The following is a 21,313-nucleotide window of genomic DNA, read 5'->3' as shown; positions in this document are numbered from 1 at the left end:
ATAACTGCCGGGGCTGCGCTGGGGAGTGGAGTCAAGGGGAGTCGAGGAGAGTTGTCCGTTGGTGGCAGAAAGCAGACAGCAGGTCACAAATCATGTGAATCCAGCCTCCAGTGAGACTGTAGCGGTATGACTCCCCTACCTATGGCTCTGAGGGTGTTCCTTTTTGGCCTAGCCATATCCTGTGTTCTTATGTGGGGAGCGGGAGCAGAGACTCCGCATGCCACCCCGCGTGACACATGCTCTCAGCCAATCAGTTTGTTTTTGCCTATTTTATACTAAGGGGTAAATGAATTATGGGTCCAGTGGATTCTTCCTCCCAGGGTGTGTATTGCAAGGGACAGAAACTGATTATTCAGGGAGCATGGGAGATGAAAAATGGAATTTGCATGTACGTTTGCTGCGCAGCCACAGGGTGGCAGGAGGAGATCAGTAAACACAGGCAAAGACCTGTGTCCTCTGTGCTTTGCAGAGGACGCCCTGGGAACGTTCGCTCCTCTTTGAGAAAACCACAACCTGCCCTCGCCTGGCCAGCTTGCCCTCTGGGTAAGTTAGTATGGAGAAAAATACTTCTCTTTTATCAAGAGTTCCCTGTAAAACAATAAGAGGTGCTGAAAGAAAAAAGTAGATGCTTAAAGTTTGACAGTGTGATTGTAACTGATAGGGAGGGTATGGTATCTGTTTCTGCTGCTTCCTCTCTGCCTCTCTTTCTCCAACTGCAAAATAGTCGTTCTGGATGTGACCTACCTCACTGTGATACAACAGGAAAGAGGTAAGATGAGTAAGGTGCCCTGAGAGTCGCAGAGGAAAGATATTTTTCTAGAAAGATTGGCATGAGTGCACCGTGTGCGTCCGACCCTCCCAGAACCTTCTGGGCACACATGACATACCCCCGTATTTTGGTGACTGTGGACTGTGCGATGGTCTCTGAATATGCTTCTCCTTCTGACATTATCTTCTCCTTAAGTAAGATAGGGACACCAACTGAGTTACAAACGCCTGCCAGAAAGAGTTGCTTTGAAAGAGGTGGCAGAGGCAGAGGAGAAAGACATATTCTTTGTAAGGGAGGATTCTGGGAAGGACAGATTTGGAGCCAGGTGCTGTACTTCAGGTCTCAGCCTTGTTCTGACCAGGCCTGATTCTCTCCCACGTGGAAATGAAGGTATGCCTATCTCATAGGCCTCTCATAGGCTTAGCAGAGATGATGGGAAACATTAATGGTGATCGGAATAAACTTTGTACGTAATCTGCTTGGCAGTTCGAGACTGTCTCTTCCCAGTCCTTTGTGTTGGATTTCACCCTCTTCTGAGGACATCTGACTGCCTTCACCCGGGAAACTTGAATTCAACATGCTTAGAGACTCCTCATTGCATTAAGTGTGGTAGGGGTGGGGGTACTGTCTCTGGCCAGCCTCTCGGCCAGTTTTGGCTTCTTTCTCTGTCTAGTGAGTAACTTCATCCTATTTCATAAATATCATTGTTATTTCTTGGCATCTTAAGCTGTGAGATGAGCAGCATAACTGGGATCACTGTATGGTTTCATTTTAACCAGGAAATTCTTCTGGAGACTTCACCAGAGGTCTTCCTGTTCCCATCCTGACCCTCCACATGTCTTACATATGGTGCCAGAGAGGTGAAAATTAAAATGAGCTGTAGAAGACTCTAGAGTTACTAGGATGAAAACACTAGGGGAAAAGGCCGAGTGCTCAGGCCCTGGCAAGGAAGTTCGCTCATGGGACCTGGTTTTCTCCAAGTGCAGCCAGGGAGCAGTTTCAGACTGGCTCTTGGGAAAACTGGAAAATCTGGCCTAAGAACAAACCCTTCTTTAGTCAGAGGCCCAGTTTTCCGGAATGGGCCCTGGGAGAATGGCTAGTGGTTCAAATGAAAGGAATTTGAGAAATAGAACTAAAGTGGAGACGTGTCATTGGTACAAAACAACTTTGGAACAAGGAGGCATTGGTGGAGCTTTGCTCTGGAAGTGCTGAGAAGGCTGTAATCAAATGGCAAGCCCAGCTGCTGGCTCGCCGAGTACAGCCTGCTGTGTGATTGAATGCGCACAGGGAAGCCCTGATGTTGGCCATTTTGAACAGATCCAGGGGACAATGGCAGCTGGCAGCAGCAAGAGCGGGGAGCCCACAGCAAGGGGGTTAATGATGATCCACAGCAACCCCCACAGAGAAACTGATGTCAAACAGCATCTCATGGATGTTTCCAGCAAGGGTGGCCGTGGCAAGGGGTTTCAGGAATATTAGAATAGCATTTGACTCAGGACGAAAAGTAGATCAATCCACTCTGGTTAATTACAGGGTTCACACAGGCAAAACAGTGGTGCCGATACTGACTGAGGCCTCCATTGGCAAGCCCCAGTTTCACTTCCCAAGATTGTTTTGAAAAATTACACTTTTCGGAGAAAAATGCTCCAAACTTGGGTCTCATCCCTGAGGTGATTGATTTACTTTTCAGCAACTATTCAAGTTTTTAAAGTTATGCAAGATTCGAATGAGGGTGGTGGTGCTGGTGGTGGTTATAAAACCCAGAGTAAATTTTAAAAGCTTTATTATATAGTTTATCTCTTTTTTAAAAAGGATTCCCCCCAGCTGAATCTTTCCTGTGACAATAGTTATAGGCCAACTAAGGCAGAAGACCAAAGACATCAAGCCCATCGTCCACTAACACAGATTCCCTTTGCTGATGAGAACGTGTTGGCATCTTTCCTTAGCCTCATCCCAAAAGAAAAGGAAGCCAGGGATCTAGGAACTGGGATAATCGGCCCTCAGTCAGATACATTTTATTCATGTTTTTTATCTTTTTTCCCCCCTCTTAAAGAACTCCCTTTATGATTCCTTGTAATACTGGTTCGGTGGTGATGAACTCCTTTAGCCTTTTCTTGTCTGGGAAGCTCTTTTTCTGTCCTTCGATTCTAAATGATAACTTTGCTGGGTAGAGTAATCTTGGTTTTCATCACATTGAATATTTCCTGCCACTCCCTTCTTGCCTGCAAAGTTTTTGTTGAGAAATCACCTGACAGTCTTAGGAGAGCTGCCTTGTAGGTAACTAACTGCTTTTCTCTTGCTGCTTTTAAGATTCTTTCTTTGTCTTTAATCTTTGGCATTTTAATTGTGATGTGTGTTGGTGTGGGTCTCTTTGAGTTCATTTTGTTTGGGACTTTTTATTTCCTGAACTTGTATGTCTATTTCCTTCACCAGCTTAAGAAAGTTTTCTGCCATTATTTCTTCAAATAGGTTTTCAACTCCTTGCTCTCTCTCTTCTTCTGGGACCCCTGTGATGCGAATGTTAGTATGCTTGATGTTGTCTGAGAAGCCTCTTAAATTATCCTCTTTTTTTATTTTACCTTTTTCCCTTTTCTGTTCTATTTGGGTGTTTTCTGCTGCCTTATCTTCTAAATTGCTGATTCCCTCTTCTGCTTCATCTGATCTACTGTTGATTCCCTCTAATGTATTCTTCATTTCCATTATTGTATTCTTTATTTCTGACTGGTGCCTTTTTATGTTTTCTAGCTCCACTTAATGTTCCCTATCTCTATGTTGAAGTTCTCCCTGAGATCATTGAGCTTCCTTGTAACCAGTGGTTTGAACTCTGCATCTGGTAGATTGCTTGTCTTCATTTTATTTAGCTTTTACACGGGACATATTTATTTGGCTCCCCATTTTGGCCGCCTGTTTATGTTTGTTCCTGTGTATTAGGGAGGGCCGCTATGTCTCCCAGTCTCAGTACGAGTGGCCTTATGTAGTAGGTGTGCTGTGGGGCTCAGTGGTGCTGTCTTCCTGGTCACCTGAGCCAAGTGCTCCAGGTGTATCCCTTGTGTGGGTTGTGTGTGCCCTCCTGTTGTAGTTGAGCCTTGGTTGCTGTTTGCACACCAATGGGAGGAATTGACCCTTGGCCTGATTGGTTGTGAGGACTGGCTCTGACTACAGTGGAGGAGCTGTGGGGCAGGTGCTGACCCTATGGAGCAGGATTCACTTCGGTGCCTGCCCAGTGTGCCCTGTGGTTGTATCATCCCCTGAGGCAGCTGGGTGATGCTCCAGCTGGGTCTGAAACTGGCCAGTGGGTGTGCCAGCTACGGGGCTATGAGGGCCCCCTTTTAGTGTCAGAAGGAGCCAAGGTCTCTCCCATGATTGTGGCTCTACTTTATTACCCATTGATCGAGAAAAATTCATAATAAGTATTTAAAACAGAACCTAAATACTATTCAAAAATAGTCATGTATGAATATGTGAGATCTTGTTTTTCAATCTTAGGCAATGGTTAGAGGATATTGGCAGATGCCTTTGTAACAGTTCCTGTAAACCCAGGAAGGGAAGCAGCTAAGACATATCCCCGCCCTTGAGAAGACTATCTCTCTCCTTTCTCCCTCCCTCCCCCCTTTCCCTCCCTTCCTACCTTTTACATTTTTTTCACATTTAATATTATTTTATATTAGTTTCAGGTGTGCAGCATAGTGGTTAGACATTTATATAATTTAAGAAGTGATCCCCCTGACAAGCCTAGTACCCACCTGGCACCATACATAATTATTATAATATTATGGACTACATTCCTTATATTGTACTTTATATTTCCACTGCTAATTTGTACTTCTTAATCCCTTCCCCTTTTTCACCCGGTCACCCAACCCAACTCCCATCTGGTAATGATCAGTCTGTTCTCTGTATCATACTATTTCTGTTTTGTTTGTTCGTTTCTTTTGTTCTTTAGATTCTACATATAAGTGAGATCGCATGGTATTTGTCTTCCTCTGTCTGATTTGTATCACTTAGCATCATGCCCTCTAGGTCCATCTATGTTGTCACACTTCCTTTTACATTTATTGCGTGCGTGCTATGTGCCGGAGATACAAAGACAAATTAGACATACCCCCTGGCCTTATTCAGCTTCCAGTCTAGTAGGGAAACAGCAAAGATGGCCCTTGTTAAAAAAAGGAACTACATCTAATGGTTAAAAATAGGTAAACCATGAAGAAATAACAAATGCCCACAAACCTGTAAAGAAGGGAAAACAAAATAGTTCTTTGTCATTTTACCTGAGTCTCAATGATATGGGCCAGAAGTTTTGTTTGTAAAGAAAGTGTCAGTTAAGTGCTTGTTGAAGAAATTAATTAACACAATCACAGATGCTAGTGCTACAAATTGTCGCTGAGATTCTAGTCTAGCCGTTTCCATTTTCTAGGAGAGGAATTTGAAACTTGGGAAGGTCAAAGGGCCTGGAGCCGAGGGTGGAGCAGAGAACAGCAGCCATGTCTCCTCGTCTCTGTGCTCTTTCTTCCACGTTGATCCCTGGCCTGGGCATTCGACAGGCGATTTTGAAATTTTGTTTGTTTATTTTAACCTCTTTATTAAGGTATGATTGACATACAAAAAGCTGTACGTATTTAATGTGTACAGCTTGATGAATTTGGAGATAAGCATATACTTGTGAGAGCATCATCACAATGAAGACCATAAACTTATCCATCACCTCTAAAAATTTCTTTCTGTCTTTCTTCTTTCCATCCTTCTTTCCTTCCTTCCTTCAATTAAATTATTTTCCTTTTTGGTAAGAGGACTTAGCATACCATATACCCTCTCAGCAAAATTTGAAGTATACATACAGTATTGTTAACTAGGCCCTACGCTGTAGAGTAGATCTCCAGAATTTGTTCATCTTGCATAACTGAAACTTGGTCTCCTTTAGCTGACAACTTTCCACAACATACAATTTTTAAAAAAGGGAGTGAGACACAATCTTTGACCTCAAGTAGCTCAGCATCTAGGAGGGAAGATCCCATTGCAGAAGGACTAAGGCTACTGCCAAAAAGAAGGAAGTGGGTTTCTGGGCATTAAGTGAGAGAATAAACTAGTCTTAAAAATGTTTAAGAGGAATCCTTTATACCAAGAGAAATATGGTTCTGCTGCATTTAGTGCCGTGTGGCCTCCCGTAATGTTCCCTTCAGGCAGTGAACTCTGTCAGCTCAAGCAGTGGGTGTGTGAGGTCAGAGCCAGGGCCTGGTCCTCAGGGGGGCTTTCAGGGGGCCATCGGCCAGCTGTCTTCCAGATGACAACGAAGGGACAGAGATGAGGATGGAAACTGTACTAATGTGGAGAGAGCATGGTCTTCGCACTCAGCTAGACCTGGGTTCAAGTCCCAGCTTGGTCCAGGCCTCAGGGCCTCAGCTCGGAAACCTCCAAGCTGTGGCTTCAATTTCCTCATTTATGAAATGGGGAGACCATCATCTCCTTTATAGGGCTGTTGTGACTCAATGATGATTCAATATCGTGGTTTGATGGGGAAAGGCCCCCCAGGGATTTGTAGGGTGCTATTAATGTTCTATTTCTTGACCTGGGCGTTAGTTATAACTGTGCACTGCTACATAAACTGTAAACTGTTCTGTGATTTTCTGTAAGCATGGTATATTTCTTGATAAAAAAGTTTTTGAAAAAAGGAGCTAGGATTACCAACCTCATAGCTATAGAACAAGTGAAAAATACGGATCTTTTCAGATATTTTAAATGCCTCTGTTTCATATAAGGTAAGTTGAAAGATTGAAGGTTAATAAACATTTTTAAATATATGTATGAGAGAATGAAGCAGCATTAGGTGGGACCACATTAAGGACCTGTAGAAGGAATTTTCCAAGTCATCGAACATTCTCATCTTCTGCGTATTTCTTCAATCCAGAAGTTAAGCAACAATTGCATGAGACTTTTGGCCTGGCCTAATTTCAATATTAATGTGCTACAATAGTAAAAAAGTGGAGAGGGACTAACTTAAAACATATATAGACAAACTAGTTCTTATACTCTTGCAAAAGGGATGCAATTCTAATTGTTCACTTGGGGGATCAGTTTAAAAGAACAGTTTATTGACAATATTGAGTTTATAGGGGGAAAATAGTTCTGAGCAGCCATTTCTTTTAGACTGGGCCTCATGGAATTCTTTCACCTGTGGTTTTTCCAGGTCAGGTCTGATTCTCTATTTGGCAAGTAAAGAAACTTGATTTTGTCACTTAATCCAGAACACTGGGGACAGCTGACAGTGGCTTTTGAGGCCATTGACCTCCTCTTAGCTATTGGGCCCTCCTCTGTGTTGCCTGTCCCCTGGAGAAAGGCTGGCCTGTGCAGGCCACTGTCTGTCCTGTTTCTAGGCTCCGTATAGGTCACAACCCTTCAAATTGGTTGTCACGACAACCCCTTCACTCTTCAACAACATATTTTTGTGGCAGAACAAGTGAAAAAAAGGGGTGGGAGCAAGCTCTAACCTCATCTTTTTATTTGTTGGTAAAATCTCCACAAAACCCAAAAGGAGTTCCACTCTCCGTAGCGACTAGAAAGTTCTGATCAAAAGTGATTGGGTTTGGTCAATTCCCTCCACGTCTTGGCCATGGAAATGCTGCAGTGACCGTGGAAGTGCAGACAGCATTCTGAGATAGTTGTTTTATTTCCTTTGGATCGATACCCAGAAGTGAGGTTGCCGGGTCATAAGGCAGTTCTATTTTTAATGTTTTGAGGAACCTCCATACTGTTTCCCAGTGTGGCTGCACCAATTTACAAGGGGAGAGGTTCTTATGAGCATAATGCTCATAATCTTGGACAGGCCGGAAGCTTTATCATCTTTCAGCTCCTGCACACTGCTGTTTGATGGATTTTCTAGGAGCTTGACTTTGTTTCCCACGGATCCCACCTTAACTTTGTTTTTGGTCTCTTTGGTTTTCTTGCTGTCTTGCCAGCTCAATGATTCATTTTTTTAAAAAAAAAATAGTAAAAAATCTTATCTAGCTTTAGTTTTCATCCAGATGCTTGTTCCAGGTATCTACTCCACCATATTATATTGAAGTACTTTAAAAATGAGGTAAGATAATGTATAATCCATTGCTAAGCAGAGTTGAGTTATGGTTTCTCCAGCGCTTCTGTTCCCTTCACTTTCTATTCAGAACAAATCTTCATCCTCTGAACACCGTACAGTGGCTGAGGGGCAATGGTGTACTGGCCAACTGAATCTCGGGGGGAAAAAAAGACTTGATTGATAGCATTTGCCAAATTTCTGTGGGGTAAATACTCCCACAATGGTCCATCTCGAGCTACCAATTTGATTCACTGAACAGAGTTGGGCAAAGGTGTGGACAGTTGCTCCTCATGAACTGGCAGGAGCCCTGTAGAGGTAGAAGACACAAGTTATCACGGCTAAGTCAAATAACTTAGTTATGGGTCAGGCAGACCCATACATGAGGGACGAGGGCCTACTGAGGAGGAGGAGAATGGAGAGCACATACCTGCTAACTGGTGACATATGGCTATGGTGCCAGTATTACCAGATCTTCTAATTTTTCAAGAAGAGTTAGAAATCTGGCTATGGGGTGAAATCTCCTTTTTTTTTTAAAATGTTGGCAATTGACTCAATAACTGTAAAAGCACATGAGAGAGCCAAAAAACCTGATGGGGCAGATTTGGCCAGACAACCACCAGCTTTGGACTGGTTGGATTAATGCTTGAGGTTATGTGTGCTTATCTGGCCTAGCCCCTTTCTCTAGGCCAAATGGCCCACATGAAGAGGTGGTGCAGAGCAGCATGAGGGGCACCTGCCATGGATTCTGACAGAACCTCAGTTCAATTCCCGGGTCTACCCACTCATTGTGTGACCCAGGGCAACTCCCTATAGAATCAGAGAAATGGTTCCTGCTGGGTTAAGTTTTACAGATAAAGTGAGATATTATGTGTAGGGTGTCTGCCCCTTTATGTGTAGTTTTCTTATAGATCTATCATCATTCTCATTCTTAAGCAGCAGCCAGTTAGTCATAGCTGAGCGCAAACACAGGAGTGTGCAGAGAGACCTCTAGCTCAGTGTTCTCAACCTTCAGTGCCTTAGATTTATCTAGAAAACATTTAAAAGAATATCAAAGCCAAATTCTACCCTTAAAGATTCTAATTCGGTTGATCTAAGATGTAGTCTGGACATCACTATTTTAAAAAACAGCTCCCTTAGTATTCTAATTCTAAATGCTTTAGATTTATAACCTCATTTAACCCCATCCTTCCAACAATTCTGGAAGGTATTCTCATTTTATGAATGAGGAAGTGAGGCTCAGTGGTTAAATAATAACCAGGGTCTCACAGCTGGTAAGTAAGATCACACGTGTTAGGCACGGCGGGAGGAATGAGTCGTGGGATACCAAGATTGGTCTATTAGAATCTATTTGGCGTGTCTTGGGCTGCCGGAGGTCAGGCTAGAAAAGACCATAACCTCCCCACGCAAAGAGGGGTATGGAGTTTTATAGGAGGGGTAAACAAGGCTGTTCCTCCTTCAATGCTTCAGGGGGTTTTCATTGACAAAGGGTTTCAGGGCGTGACGAAGCCCTCCAGCTGCACACTCTAGGCCGCAGGTTGCCATCCAGACCACAAGGCCCGCTGATCACAGGCCCCTAGGAGATAAAGCAAGACGGGATCAAGACAAGATGGCTTTTAAGATAAGGTTTCTGCTCCAGGTCTAAATGTGGCTTAATGTATAGAGCATATAAAATGTATTATATATGTTGGATTGAGGTTTGCAAAACTAGTTGTTTACTAGTAGGGACAGGACTATGGCCTCACATGTGTGAGATTGATCAAAGTGAAAGTAAACATGTTTATGTTTAGAGCATATACATGAAAGTAAACATGTTTATATTTTTGTGTGAAACTGAGCATAACAAAATTGAGTGATAAACACCTTCACCTAAGAGGTAAACAACTGGCAAACCACTTCTGGTTATCACCTAAGCAGTAAACAAGTGCAAGGAAGAGGATAAAAGCAGAACTCCAGAGCAGTGCCATGAGAAGTCCGACTGGGCGCTCCAGCTAAGACCCTCTATAAGGTCCAAGCCGCGATACTCCGGGACTCTCCGAAGTTCTTCCTTGCAAGACCAGCTTGCCTCAGACCCATCGTGGGCCCAGTCACCTCTCCCAGACCAGGAAAGTTCTCCACCTCGATTGACTCTGGGACTTGGTTCGTTATTAAATTCTATTCTGTATAACCTTCTGTGCTTACCAGAGTACTGGCCTCTGGAGGGACATTGGCTCCCAAATAAAGCTGTTACTCTATCTGAACCTGTGTGCAGGGACTTTGTTCCCCACTCGCGTCACAAGTACCACACAGGGACGTAGGGCCCTGCGAAAGGGTTAAAGTCCCCTTGACTTTCAGAAATACACTGAAGTGTGGCAACTGCCTTACAGGAGCTAGCCACACTTAACAAGACTTAACCTGAGAACCTGAATTCTTAACCACCATGGCAGCACTACTGTACTGTAGACCAAAAAAAAAAAAAGGGGGGGGGTTCTATGGAATAATCTCACAAGGTGATCTCATCATAAATTCCTCATGGCACAGGTCATGGTGGGAAGTCACGCCCCAGGCATGTAACTTTTTAGTAAAAGGGTTATCTTTACATTAAGCCAGCCTGTCCATTGTTTTTGTGCATCTAAGTTAACAACACCTTTGAAATAAGCTATAACCACCCTCAAGAAAGCACATAATCTGTTAACTGTCCTGTAATCCAACCCCTATCTTGCTTTCTTCCAACTCCATGTTATCTTCCTTATATTCCCTTCTTAATTTCAAATGCATAAAAGAAGCGACAAAAGTGTTATTCTCCAGATCATTTGAGTTCTTTCTCCCTGGCATACGTCATCAGTTTGGCTCAAGTAAACTCTTATAAAAAGTCTCTACAGACTTGGATGTTCTTACGTTGACAGTGCCTACCTCCTAAGGTCTTTGTGAGACTTAAACACTGCAAATAAAGTGTTTAATTCAGGGACTGGAATATATTAAGTGACAAATAAAAGTTAAAATAAAGTTAGCTATTAGCTCATAACACGAAAACAGAAATTCCTAACCACTTTCTCTTAATTATGCAATTCCTTCTCAGGTCAATCTTCAACCTTTTTTGGATCCCCAACTTTTTTCTCCCTGTAAACATACAGCATTGCCCTCCAAATGAACCACCGGGCAGTCATTGTAATGACCTAGGGGAGGCTGAAATGGGCTCAGAACAGGCTTCCTCAAGCTGCTGTGCCATGTGAATTATTTTGAGTTGAAGGCAATGGAGACCCTATGGGCTCACAAAAAACTTCTGCCCCTTCCTTCCCATACATATGTTAATTAAATTTGGTTATTTTCTCTTGTTAATCTGTCTCATGTAGATTTAACTATTAGACCAGCTGAAAGAACCTAGAAAGGTAGAGGAAAATTTCTTCCTCCCCAGAAATCTCGGCCAGAATGTATAGCACCTAAAGGAGGCAAAGAGAAAGAGAGAAGACAGGAGCCCCAGACACTCTTGAGAGGGTCGTGATGAAACCTGCCCGGAATGATATCCTGAAAGACAAGCCAAAGCTCAAGTGTTCAGTAAATGTTTTTCATGTAAGTAGTTTGCTGATGAGTGGGGAGTCAGAAGAAGGAACTAACGAGGGTGTCAGACAAAGGAAAGGCGGCAGCTCTAGCCTGAATATTGGGGATCTTTTCTTTCCAGCTAAGTTATGTATTTGTTTGGAGGCTTATACTGTATTTGCGTTTCCGGGCTTACTTGTTGAGATGGATGTTAGAAGCGAACCCAAGAGGGAAATGAGCACTTTGCTGACAGGCAGTGAGCTCAGTCCCCAGTGTTAGGGTTCTGGGATCAGAGGGAGTATGGAGCTGACCTAGGTGCAAGGATTGGGCAGGGACACAAGTACTGACTGTGCCGCCCCCAGAGGCAGAGGCCTGGTATCTACTACCACTCCCCTCAGAACTACATGTTTGAAATGGTGAATCTACTCAGCTTGTTCCGGTGAAACACTAAAAAAAATTTTGTTCTAGTGACTGAATTTACAAAATGGAGTGGACTATTTGCACCTTAAATCATGTCGAAATAATTAAAAAAAAAAAAAAACTCATGTAGAAATAAACAGCATTACAAGAAGTGGGGAAAGTTTGGACCAAAAATTCTACCTCAACAACCATCACTTACTCAGCTTTCCTATACAAAAAAGTTGAGGGAAATAAAGGTGGGAGGAAGAAATGGAAAAGGACCAAGGAGACCTTTAAGATCAAAACAATTTCAGGCTGAAAGAGAACAATCACTGAGATTCAACCTCTTTTTAAAGTTTTGCCATAGGGACAAATTACAAGGGTAAATTCTTTGCGTAAGATGCACATTTACCAAGCTGAATGTTTACAGTCACTGCCATTTGAAGTGTTGATCCTCAATTCATTTGAAACTTACCCAACACGATATGTACGACCTCTTGTATTTGCCTTGTACTATTTTTAAACTTGAAATATTGAACTTTAAAAATACTGTATGTCTTATTCCCCCCAACTAAGACTGTAAACTCTTTGAAATGGCTGTATCATGTCCCTGTCCCCCATTTTTCACCAGGAGGGTCACAAGGAGCTCAGTTAATCTACTGAATCTTTAACTCCTCCAAGTTTTTTGGAATGCCCTTGGGCTATGCATTCTGAAAATAGACACTCAACATCATGTTTTTAGTAAAAATCTAATGACCAAGAGCCCAGCCAGGGTAAACACATTCTTTCCACATCTTCACTTTCATGATAAGAAATTGCTTAGATTTAGAGAAGAAAAGGGGTGGATTTCTTTTACAGTTTGTTTAGGTATTAAGAAGCAGCAGCTGAGAGTTCTTTGGATTTTTATGAGGCATCAGGGTGCAAAGCCCTGGGTGATCCAGCTTCCGGTTATCGGTGCAAAGCTGAACACCATACTCAGAGTAAATGGGCTAGCTGAGAGTTGTCTTGTCCATTGAGGTCCGTCCAGCCAGGCCATAAACCAAATGCAAACTCAGGACTTCTCAGCGGGGCAGGCCCACAATGAAAGCAGAGGAGCCCCATGCAGAGGAGCAACCCCCAGGAAGCGTCCGAGACTCCTTCCCCAGAGAACCCCTTACAAAGACAACCCCAAGTAGCAGAAGCTCATTTGAACGTGGGCAGAGCTGTAAGCCGAGGAGACGGGCACATATGGACTGGGGACATGAGCAAGGGAGCGAGGGCACAAACCACGCAGGGTGAGAGCCCACCCCGCGGCCAGGATGTTGTGTGCCAGAGAGTCTGTGAGCGTTTCAAATCTGCTCCGGAACTGGCGGCCGCACAGCCTGGCCTGGCACTGCCTCCAGGTGGAAGAGAAGCAGGTGGCTTTATTTTCTGAATGCGAATGAGGGAGCCGAGCCCGGGCTTAAAGAAGGCAGTGTTCCGCGGCGGGAACACCTCATCACGAGGCTCGGGCAGAGCGCGAAACTCGCCATGCGGCTTCCCGGCCAGAGCCGCCGACGGCACTGGAGGCCCGCAGTGGGAACAGCCTCGCTGGCCTGGGAGCAGCCGCGGGAAGCCGTGGAGCGGGCCCCGCCGCGTCCCCCCGCCAGCTCCGGCGGCCCCAAGCGCCAGCCACTCCGCCGCGCGGCCAGCACAGCGTGCCATTTGAAAATAACACCCACGTGCGCTGGTAAACAAGCGCGCGCGGTTGGCGGTGCCGCGCGTCCCGGGCGAGCCTGTGCGGCGCGCTCCCGCCCTCCCGCACGTGTCTGCCAGCTCCGCCCGCGCCGCCACCGCGCTGCCCAGGCTCCTCCCCCTCGGGGGGCGCGCACCGCCCCCGAGCCTCGAGCCCCGCCACCGCCGGGCCCTAGAGCGCCCCGCGTTACCAGGCGCGCCCCGCAGAGTGCTCTCCAACTTTCCTCCCTCGACGCCACCTCATCGCGGCGGGACCCATCGCCCGAGGTTGGCTCCCTCTCTCTCACCACCCCTGCCTTCTCACGTCCTCCTCCCATTAACTCTCCCTCCTTAAGCGCGCGGAGGATTGGTTTCTGGTGTTTCCTCTCCTCCCTCTCGTCCTTACAATTTTACTCGATTGTTTATTATTTGCTGGGGGGCGGGGGCGGAGAGGGGCGTCTGGGGCCTGGAGACTAGTGGCCGCGGCCAGTCAGCTCTCGGCGTGTCTTTACGTGTGAGCCGCGCAGCGAATGGCGACGCGGCGCAGAGCACCCGGGTCACGCGCGTGTGGATACAATGACATCATCTGTTTGTACGCGTCGAACTAGCTTGGTGCAGGGGCGGGGCCGCGCGTCACTGGAGTGACGGGCCCTGCGCAAAGCCCGGAGCCTGGAGTCGGCCGGGTGGGCGGACTTCTGCGTACGCTGGGTTGTACCTTTTTGTGTATCCGAGTGTTGCCGAGCCCGCTCTAGACTCTTAAGGTATCTCCAGTGACTTGGAAGGATTTCAGGAAAAAAAGCAAGATATTGATAAAAGTGGAGTTTTGGTGTGCGTGTTGCGTGTCGTGTGCATTCTTAGTACACAAATGATTTAGCATCTGATCATTGGATACAGACTTCTAAAGATGTTTTTCTAAACCTAAAGGAGTTTTTCTTGAGTCAAAAATGCACAAATAACGTTTGCCGTCCTTTACAAATTAGAATCAAATTATTTCCCATTCACAGCTGTTCAAAGTCTGCTCTTGCGTTTAGGAATGTGAATAATTTGCTTTTTCCGGTGTTACATGTCTCCCCTAGTTTGCCATGAAAAGTGACACACGATTGCGGCCGAGCGTCCTGGGTGAGAGACTCAGTGCAAACCTCTTCGTGCCTGATCAAATCTGAGGGCATCAGCTTATCGAAGTCCCGAAGGCACCAACATCTTCGCCTGTCTGCATTTCCACGCCGAGGTAACCCTTGCCATCTGCGGTCAGCATCTTATCTCGCGTGTTACCTGGTGTCCGGTTCTAATGGGGAACCCGACACCAGGGCGGGTCCAGAGCCTGGCGGACGCACACGCTTGCCGGGGACCCCGGGAGCCAGGCTCGTTAGAGAGGCCGCGCGACTGCGCTCGTGGAGCGTTTGAGGCTCTGCGCTCCCCCCGCCCTCTTCTCCTGGGCCCTGACCGCGCTTTGTTATCGGTGAGGCTCTAGGGAGAGAGGCGCCCGGCGGGGACAGTTGAGGGAGCCCGCCGAGTCCGGGGCTGCGGCGCGCGCCCTGCCACCCACACCCGCGGCCCCGCGGAGCCGAGTCGCGCAGGCGCGCGCGCGAGCGCACGCACACACGGCCCGACCCCAGCACACCCGGGCCCGGCGCCCAGCCCTCCCTCTGGGCGGGGATCCGCCCGCCCGCCCGCCGTCAGCTTAGGTTGAGGCACCCTGCGTGTGTCTATAACTTTGTGCTTCTGCGGCGGCCGCCCTGCTCGTGGAAGGGAGGAGGAGGAGGAGGAATGTGGAAGGCGGCGGCGCGCAGGCTGACAGGCGGGTCCTCTGGCGGGCTGCGGCGGCAGCCGGAGCGCCTCTCCTTCGCTGAGGTTGCACGCCCCCTCCTCGCCGTGCCCCGGGCCCGCGCGGGATTGTGCGTCCTCCCGCCTCGTCCCTGAAGGGAAGGAACCGAGGTAGGCGCCGGAGCTGTGCAGCGGGGCGGCCGCCTTCCCGGTGACTCCGGATCTGCTTCCGAGCTGGGCCAGGCGCTTCCCTTTTCCTTCCCCGTGACTCAGTGTGCGCGCCCCCTTCTCTCCCGCTAGTGTTTTTAAAGGACTTGAGTGAAGGGGGGAAAACTGTCAAGATGGCAGCAGCGGGAGCAAGGAGGTGATGAACGTGCTGGTCCGGGTTTTCTGGCGGCTCGGGAGACTTGGCGCTTCCCGACCTGTTGGAAGATTTATGTTCCGACTTGCCCCCACCCTCCGTTCTTTCCTGGGAAGGGGGTGGAGGGCACAACGTCCGTGAGAAAATAAACCGCACAAAACCCCAAAGTGGCCGTTCCTGCTCGGCTCGACCCTTTGCGAGCACCTCCTCCGCGCTGCTTGCCCCGCTTCTTCCCGTCTTTTCTTTCTTCTGGAAGTGACAGGGGCCCGTCTGCGCTCGTACCCACGTTCGCCCTCCCGGCCCGCGGGCCAAGAGGGGAGAAGGGAGCTGCCCGCGCCGTCCCCGGGTTCGGACCCTCCGTTGGGAGGGCGGATGGCAAGGGTGCGTGGAGGCGGCAGGGCCGCGGACGGGGAGCAGAGCTGAAGACGCCACAGACTTTGGCGGCGCCGCGGCGGGAGGCACTGGAGCGGGCCCGAGCGAAACATAAACAAACGCACGCTCGCCCGGCTCCGGGCCGGGACCGCGGCTCCGCTGCGCCAGCCCCGGCCGCAACCCGCTTTAAAGGCGCGGCCCGCGCCCCTCCCCCGCCCCTCCCCCTCCGTCCCCGCCCAGCCACCTAGCCCAGGAGAGACCTGCGGATCTGGCGGCGGCCGCGGCTGCGTCGGCGGGGGGAGGGGGCTGCCCCGTGCGAGCCCGTCGATTCGCCCGTCTCTCCCCGGCGGCCTGGCCAGGGGGCGGCGTCTGCTGCGCCAGGTTCGCGGGACGCACGTCTCCAGGTCCGCCTGCTCCGGGGAGGCGGGCGCGGTGCGGTCGGGAAGCGGCGGCCGCGGCGGGTGAGCACTCGCCGAGCGCTGGGCTCTAGCCCGGGGTAACCAAGTCCCCTTTTCTCTCCTTTCGTGCCTCCCAGGCGGCGGCAGTAGCGGCAGCGGCGCCCGGCAGCCCGAGCCTTCGCGGCGTCCCCGTCCCTCCCCCGCCGCACCCCGCCCGGGCGGAGAGGAGAGCGCCAGAGCCCCAGCCGCGGGCGGGCGGCGAAGATGGCAGAGGCGCGGGCCTCCCCGGCCCCGCTCTCTCCGCTCGAAGTGGAGCTGGACCCGGAGTTCGAGCCCCAGAGCCGGCCGCGCTCCTGTACGTGGCCCCTGCAGAGGCCCGAGCTCCAGGGGAGCCCGGCCAAGCCCTCGGGGGAGGCGGCCGCTGACTCCATGATCCCCGAGGAGGAGGACGATGAAGACGACGAGGACGGCGGCGGTAGGGCCGGCTCGGCCATGGCGATCGGCGGCGGCGGGAGCGGCACGCTGAGCGCCGGGCTGCTCCTTGAGGACTCGGCCCGGCTGCTGGCTCCGGGAGGGCAGGACCCCGGTTCCGGGCCGGCCCCCGCGGCGGGCGCGCCGAGCGGGGCGACGCAGACGCCGCTGCAGCCTCAGCAGCCGCTGCCAGCGCCGCAGCCGGGGGCGGCCGGGGGCTCCGGGCAGCCGAGGAAATGCTCGTCGCGGCGGAACGCCTGGGGGAACCTGTCTTACGCTGACCTGATCACTCGCGCCATCGAGAGCTCCCCGGACAAACGGCTCACCCTGTCCCAGATCTACGAATGGATGGTGCGCTGCGTGCCCTACTTCAAGGATAAGGGCGACAGCAACAGCTCTGCGGGCTGGAAGGTGCGTACCCACCCCGGGCAGGCGGCGGGACCCGCCGGGCCTTCTGCGCAGTGCGAGGCGCGCCTTCCATTCGCGGAGCGCGCCTGCGGGAGTGGGGGAGAGGGTTAGCAGTGAGCCGCCTCCGTGGGGCTGTGGGGGGCCTTTGTGACCCCGGGAGGAGGGGGGCCCGGGGGTGGCCCGGGGGCGTGGGTAGCCTTCCTGGGAAGTTTCGGCGGTGGCCAGGTGCGGAGAGGGGCTGGGGACTCTGGGGAGGGGGCAAGGGACTCCGGTGAGGGAAGGACAGACGGACAAGAGTGCGTTTGCTGGATTCTCGGGACAGCGCGGAGGAGGTAGGTCGGGGCCAACTTTGGAGTAGAAGTCACGTAGTGGGGCTGCGGGGAGGACGCCGCGGGTTGACTGAGGGGGCGCGGGGGTGTTTGAGACTCGGTGCCGGGAGGCGGCTTTGGACTTGTGGTTGCCAGCCTGTCGCAGGAGCGTGGTGCGTTGTCACTAGCTGGATGAGGACCCTTGGGTCTAAGTTTCGGGCTTGTGGGTGTTAACTCCCACAGGCGTAGAGATCTTAGAAAAAGCAGTGGTTGCAAACCTTTTCCTGGCTGGCTGTCGGGTAACACCTTTATTGCTCAGAGATGTCTCAAGGAAGCCTGCCCCCAGTAGCCTCTGGGACGTTCTGGGGCCTGGAACGCGCCAGCTTTGCCCCTTCAGTGCCGTCTGGCCTCACCTGCGGCTCCCTCTGAGGCCTGGACTCGGGCGTTGTTTGAGGCTGGGTCCAGGTGCGGAGGACTCGCGGTCTGGCGCTGCACCTCGGCCTTTCAGATGCACGTTGGGTGGCAGGGTTGGGCCGTAATGGCTTCTACCAATAAGTGAACCTGGAGAGAGGCTCTCTACTGTTCCTTTTCGGCCTCTTGGGGCACTGGACACGTGGTAGGGAGAGGTGTGGAAAGGCCTATGATGTAATGACTTCCTGCAGTTGGGCATCCAAAGAGATTAGCTTCTGTGCCCCTGCTGATACCCAGCTGCTTTGCTCCTACTGGCACCTCATCCTCCTGCCCCTTCCCCTAAGATATGAATGTGTCGATACCAGGCAAAAGGGAGTCCTGCGTAGTTGGAGATATACACTGCTTGCTTATCAGTTGCTTCTATTTGCAATTACCTTTTTTTTTTTTAATTAAAGAGCTAGTTACTTCTTTCTGTCCTTCCATGATTGTCTTTGGGGAGCCCTGTATTTTCCTGGGTTCCAGTAGGTGTATAAAATAAGAACAGTTTGACCTTAGCAGAGAACTGAAACTCTGGAGAGGAGACTGTATATGAAAAGCTAAAGAATTTAGTGTATCGAGTTTTAATTTGCTTTAAAAAAAAACCTTGTGAAGTGCCTGGTTTTTTTTCTTGTTTGTTTTGTTTTTGTTTTTGTTTTTCAGTTTTTTTTATGGCCAGTATTGGAGAGGCCATGTTTAGATTTAAACCTTGCTTGGATTAAACAAACTTTAAAAGCAAAATGTGTGCTGTGATAGTCCACAAAATCTGTTTCATTTCCTTTAACAAATGCTGACATTATGAATGTTACATTTGATTTAATTTTATTGCTTTGCAGAGGAATGCCAGTTGTGTGATATGAGGACTATTTACCTAAAGGATGAGTTCCATTTGAAGGTAGTGCTAATGTAATATCTTTTAAAACTGAGTTTCCAAGAGGATAGCAAGGGTTAATCTCAGGAGACAGTGTTAGGAAGGGGAGACTACAGAATCGAAGAAGATGGATTTCTGGATTGGGAATCATTTTCAGATTTCTCACACTTGAAGTTTACTTCTGCATGTTCTGAATTTGGTGCAGAGAATCTGTTGATTAAAAGTTAACTAACTTTTAACTTAGTAAAAAAATTAATGTGGGAAGGGTTTTCACCTTTCCTATGATTTGTAATATTACAAAAGTAATTTAATTCCACAAATAACATTTCTTTCTATTGTGCTTATAGTTAAAAATAATGACAGTTTGCTATCATTTGATTTTTTTTTTTTAAAAAGATTAATGTGAGAAAGTGGTATTACCAAAAGTAGCCATGAATTGAGACTGGGCTAATTATATTTTCATGTGGCTTGCAGGATTTGCAGTAGAGATTTTGAGCCTAGTCACAAACTTTATGGTTTTGTGTCCTAACCATTTTTTGGTGTCATAAGTTCTTTTTTCCTTCTCTGCTGTTTTAATCTCTAACTAAAATCTTATGAAATATTGTAAATTGAAACTCTCAAGCCTTAATATGTTTAATACAGGGCACACATTTTATGATTATTTTTACTTTAAAATTTTACACCAATTCCATTTCTGAGTACCCTGTGACAACTAATCCTTGAAGGCTAAAGGGATATAATTTAGTTATAGAGTTTTTGTAAGATGACCTTTATCACAAAATGCAGCCATGCAGGAACTTGCAAATCTCTGCTGATGGAGAGGGTCCTTTGAAACGGACTGGTTTCATATTCTGATTATGACTAAGAGCCAACTTTTTGTGTGTTTGTGGTTTAGTGGAGGCAGAAGAAGAGGGAAAAGGGAGAGGTCAGGAGCTAATTGTGACCCAGGTCCATGTATCCAAGTTTCAGGAGTTGATTCCTGTCATGGTTAGTCATTTTGGAAGCATGCATGTGCATTTAAACCGCACTACTTTCATTCTGAGTTGCGCATTTGGGTTTTTAGCTTCTACAAATGTCTAGAATTCAGGTTAATATCTCCTAGTCATGTGTGCACATAGGCACAGTATGCAGGACATAAGCCTTACTTATTTTGTAGCTTTTGGGGCCATTGCATTACGAGATCCTGTAACTAGGATTATCACTCTAAGATCATAGAATGAAAGAATTAGAAAAGAAGCCTTGGAGATCAGAATGGAGACCAGTGGTTTGAAGCTCTGGTTGCATATGAGAATCACCAGGGAGCCTTTAAAAAAAATACCAGTACTCAGGGAATCTGATTTAATTGTGATGGTGTGTGGATTAGTGTTTGGTGGTGGTGGTGGTGATTCTTACGTACAACCAAGGATGGGGTTCACTGATCTAATTTAACTCCTTTATTTTATAGGTGAAGAACCTGATTCTTCAAGTTATTTAATGACTTTTCTAAGATCATACGTCTAGTTAGTACAGAGGTAATTAGTAGCCACAGTTCTAGAGGTCTTTGTTCTTAATCACACTATTTTCCTCTTTAAATTTATCTTTTTTAAGGTCATTTACTAAGTAATGAAGTAATGAGTAGTCTTACATAAGTAGAAGTTGCTTTCCTGAAAAGCATGTTTGCCTGTCAGTCTAAAAATGTCTTGGTTGTTATTTTAGCATCAGAAAGATAGAGGACTATCGATGGAGGCCGAGTGCGTGCGTCATGTTTGTATGACAGGCAGCTGTCCAGTGCCTCTCAGTATGGGAATTTGGGAACTGTGAAGTCATAAAGGGGCAAAAAAGATAGCATTTTAACAAAAGGAGGAAGTTCTTGGTTAACTTGTGTCAGAGGCATACTGTGCCAGGGAGAAAGGTGATGGCTATCTCACAGGTTCTCTCACCTCAGGCATTAAAGTAGAAACAAATGATCAGATGTGGTTAAGAGGGGAAAAGGTTACATTTCCTTTAATTCTCATTAAACTTACTGGCATTGCACCCACTCTTAAGCTGGTGAGTCCTCTTGGTTCCGCCTGCCTTGGGCAGACCTCTAGGACTCCAGAGTTTCCCTTGTAAGGCCTATTAATCTCTTACTCTCCTACACACCCACACCTACATTTCCCATGGACCAGGGCACAGAGACATTAGGCGGCCTCGCGTTTCGATGGTGGTTCCCACAGTTTCACAAATGTAGGCTACTGTGTGACGACTTCTGCTGCTACTTGAGGGTAATTCTTCAGGAGACTGAGACTTTCCTTCATGTGAGAATATGCACTCGCGGCTTCTTCTCCAGGTGAAACGATGAGGGCTGACCTGCCACATAACGTCCTCACCATTCTAGTTTTTTAGATTAATGCATCCAGTTCCTTTTCAACCCACTCTACTAAGAAAATGTTATTTTAACTGCAATTTTTGTGTTTAAGAATATATTCTTTAAAATTTCAAAATGACAAAGTCGT

General features: G+C 48.1%; 1 protein-coding gene across 4 annotated transcripts in view; it reads left to right on the top strand.

Moving 5' to 3' along the window:
- The first annotated feature begins 14,551 nt into the window (after positions 1-14,551).
- Positions 14,552-21,313, top strand: part of FOXO3 (forkhead box O3) — a 108,625-nt gene continuing 101,863 nt past the window's right edge. Inside the window, exons 1-2 of one of the 4 annotated variants that reach the window (XM_081045259.1) lie at positions 14,552-14,667; positions 16,472-17,216. In XM_081045259.1, coding sequence (XP_080901385.1) covers positions 16,599-17,216 — 618 coding nt within the window. In that variant the 5' untranslated portion in view covers positions 14,552-14,667; positions 16,472-16,598. Of the gene's footprint in view, positions 14,668-15,209; positions 15,375-16,362; positions 17,217-17,468; positions 17,546-21,313 lie in introns of those variants that run through there. The other 3 variants (XM_081045257.1, XM_081045258.1, XM_081045260.1) reach the window with 3 other exon arrangements.

The sequence above is a fragment of the Rhinolophus hipposideros genome, assembly GCF_964194185.1.
Source record: "Rhinolophus hipposideros genome assembly, chromosome: 3".
NCBI lineage: Eukaryota > Metazoa > Chordata > Mammalia > Chiroptera > Rhinolophidae > Rhinolophus > Rhinolophus hipposideros.
This window is presented reverse-complemented; position numbering and strand designations above follow the sequence as displayed.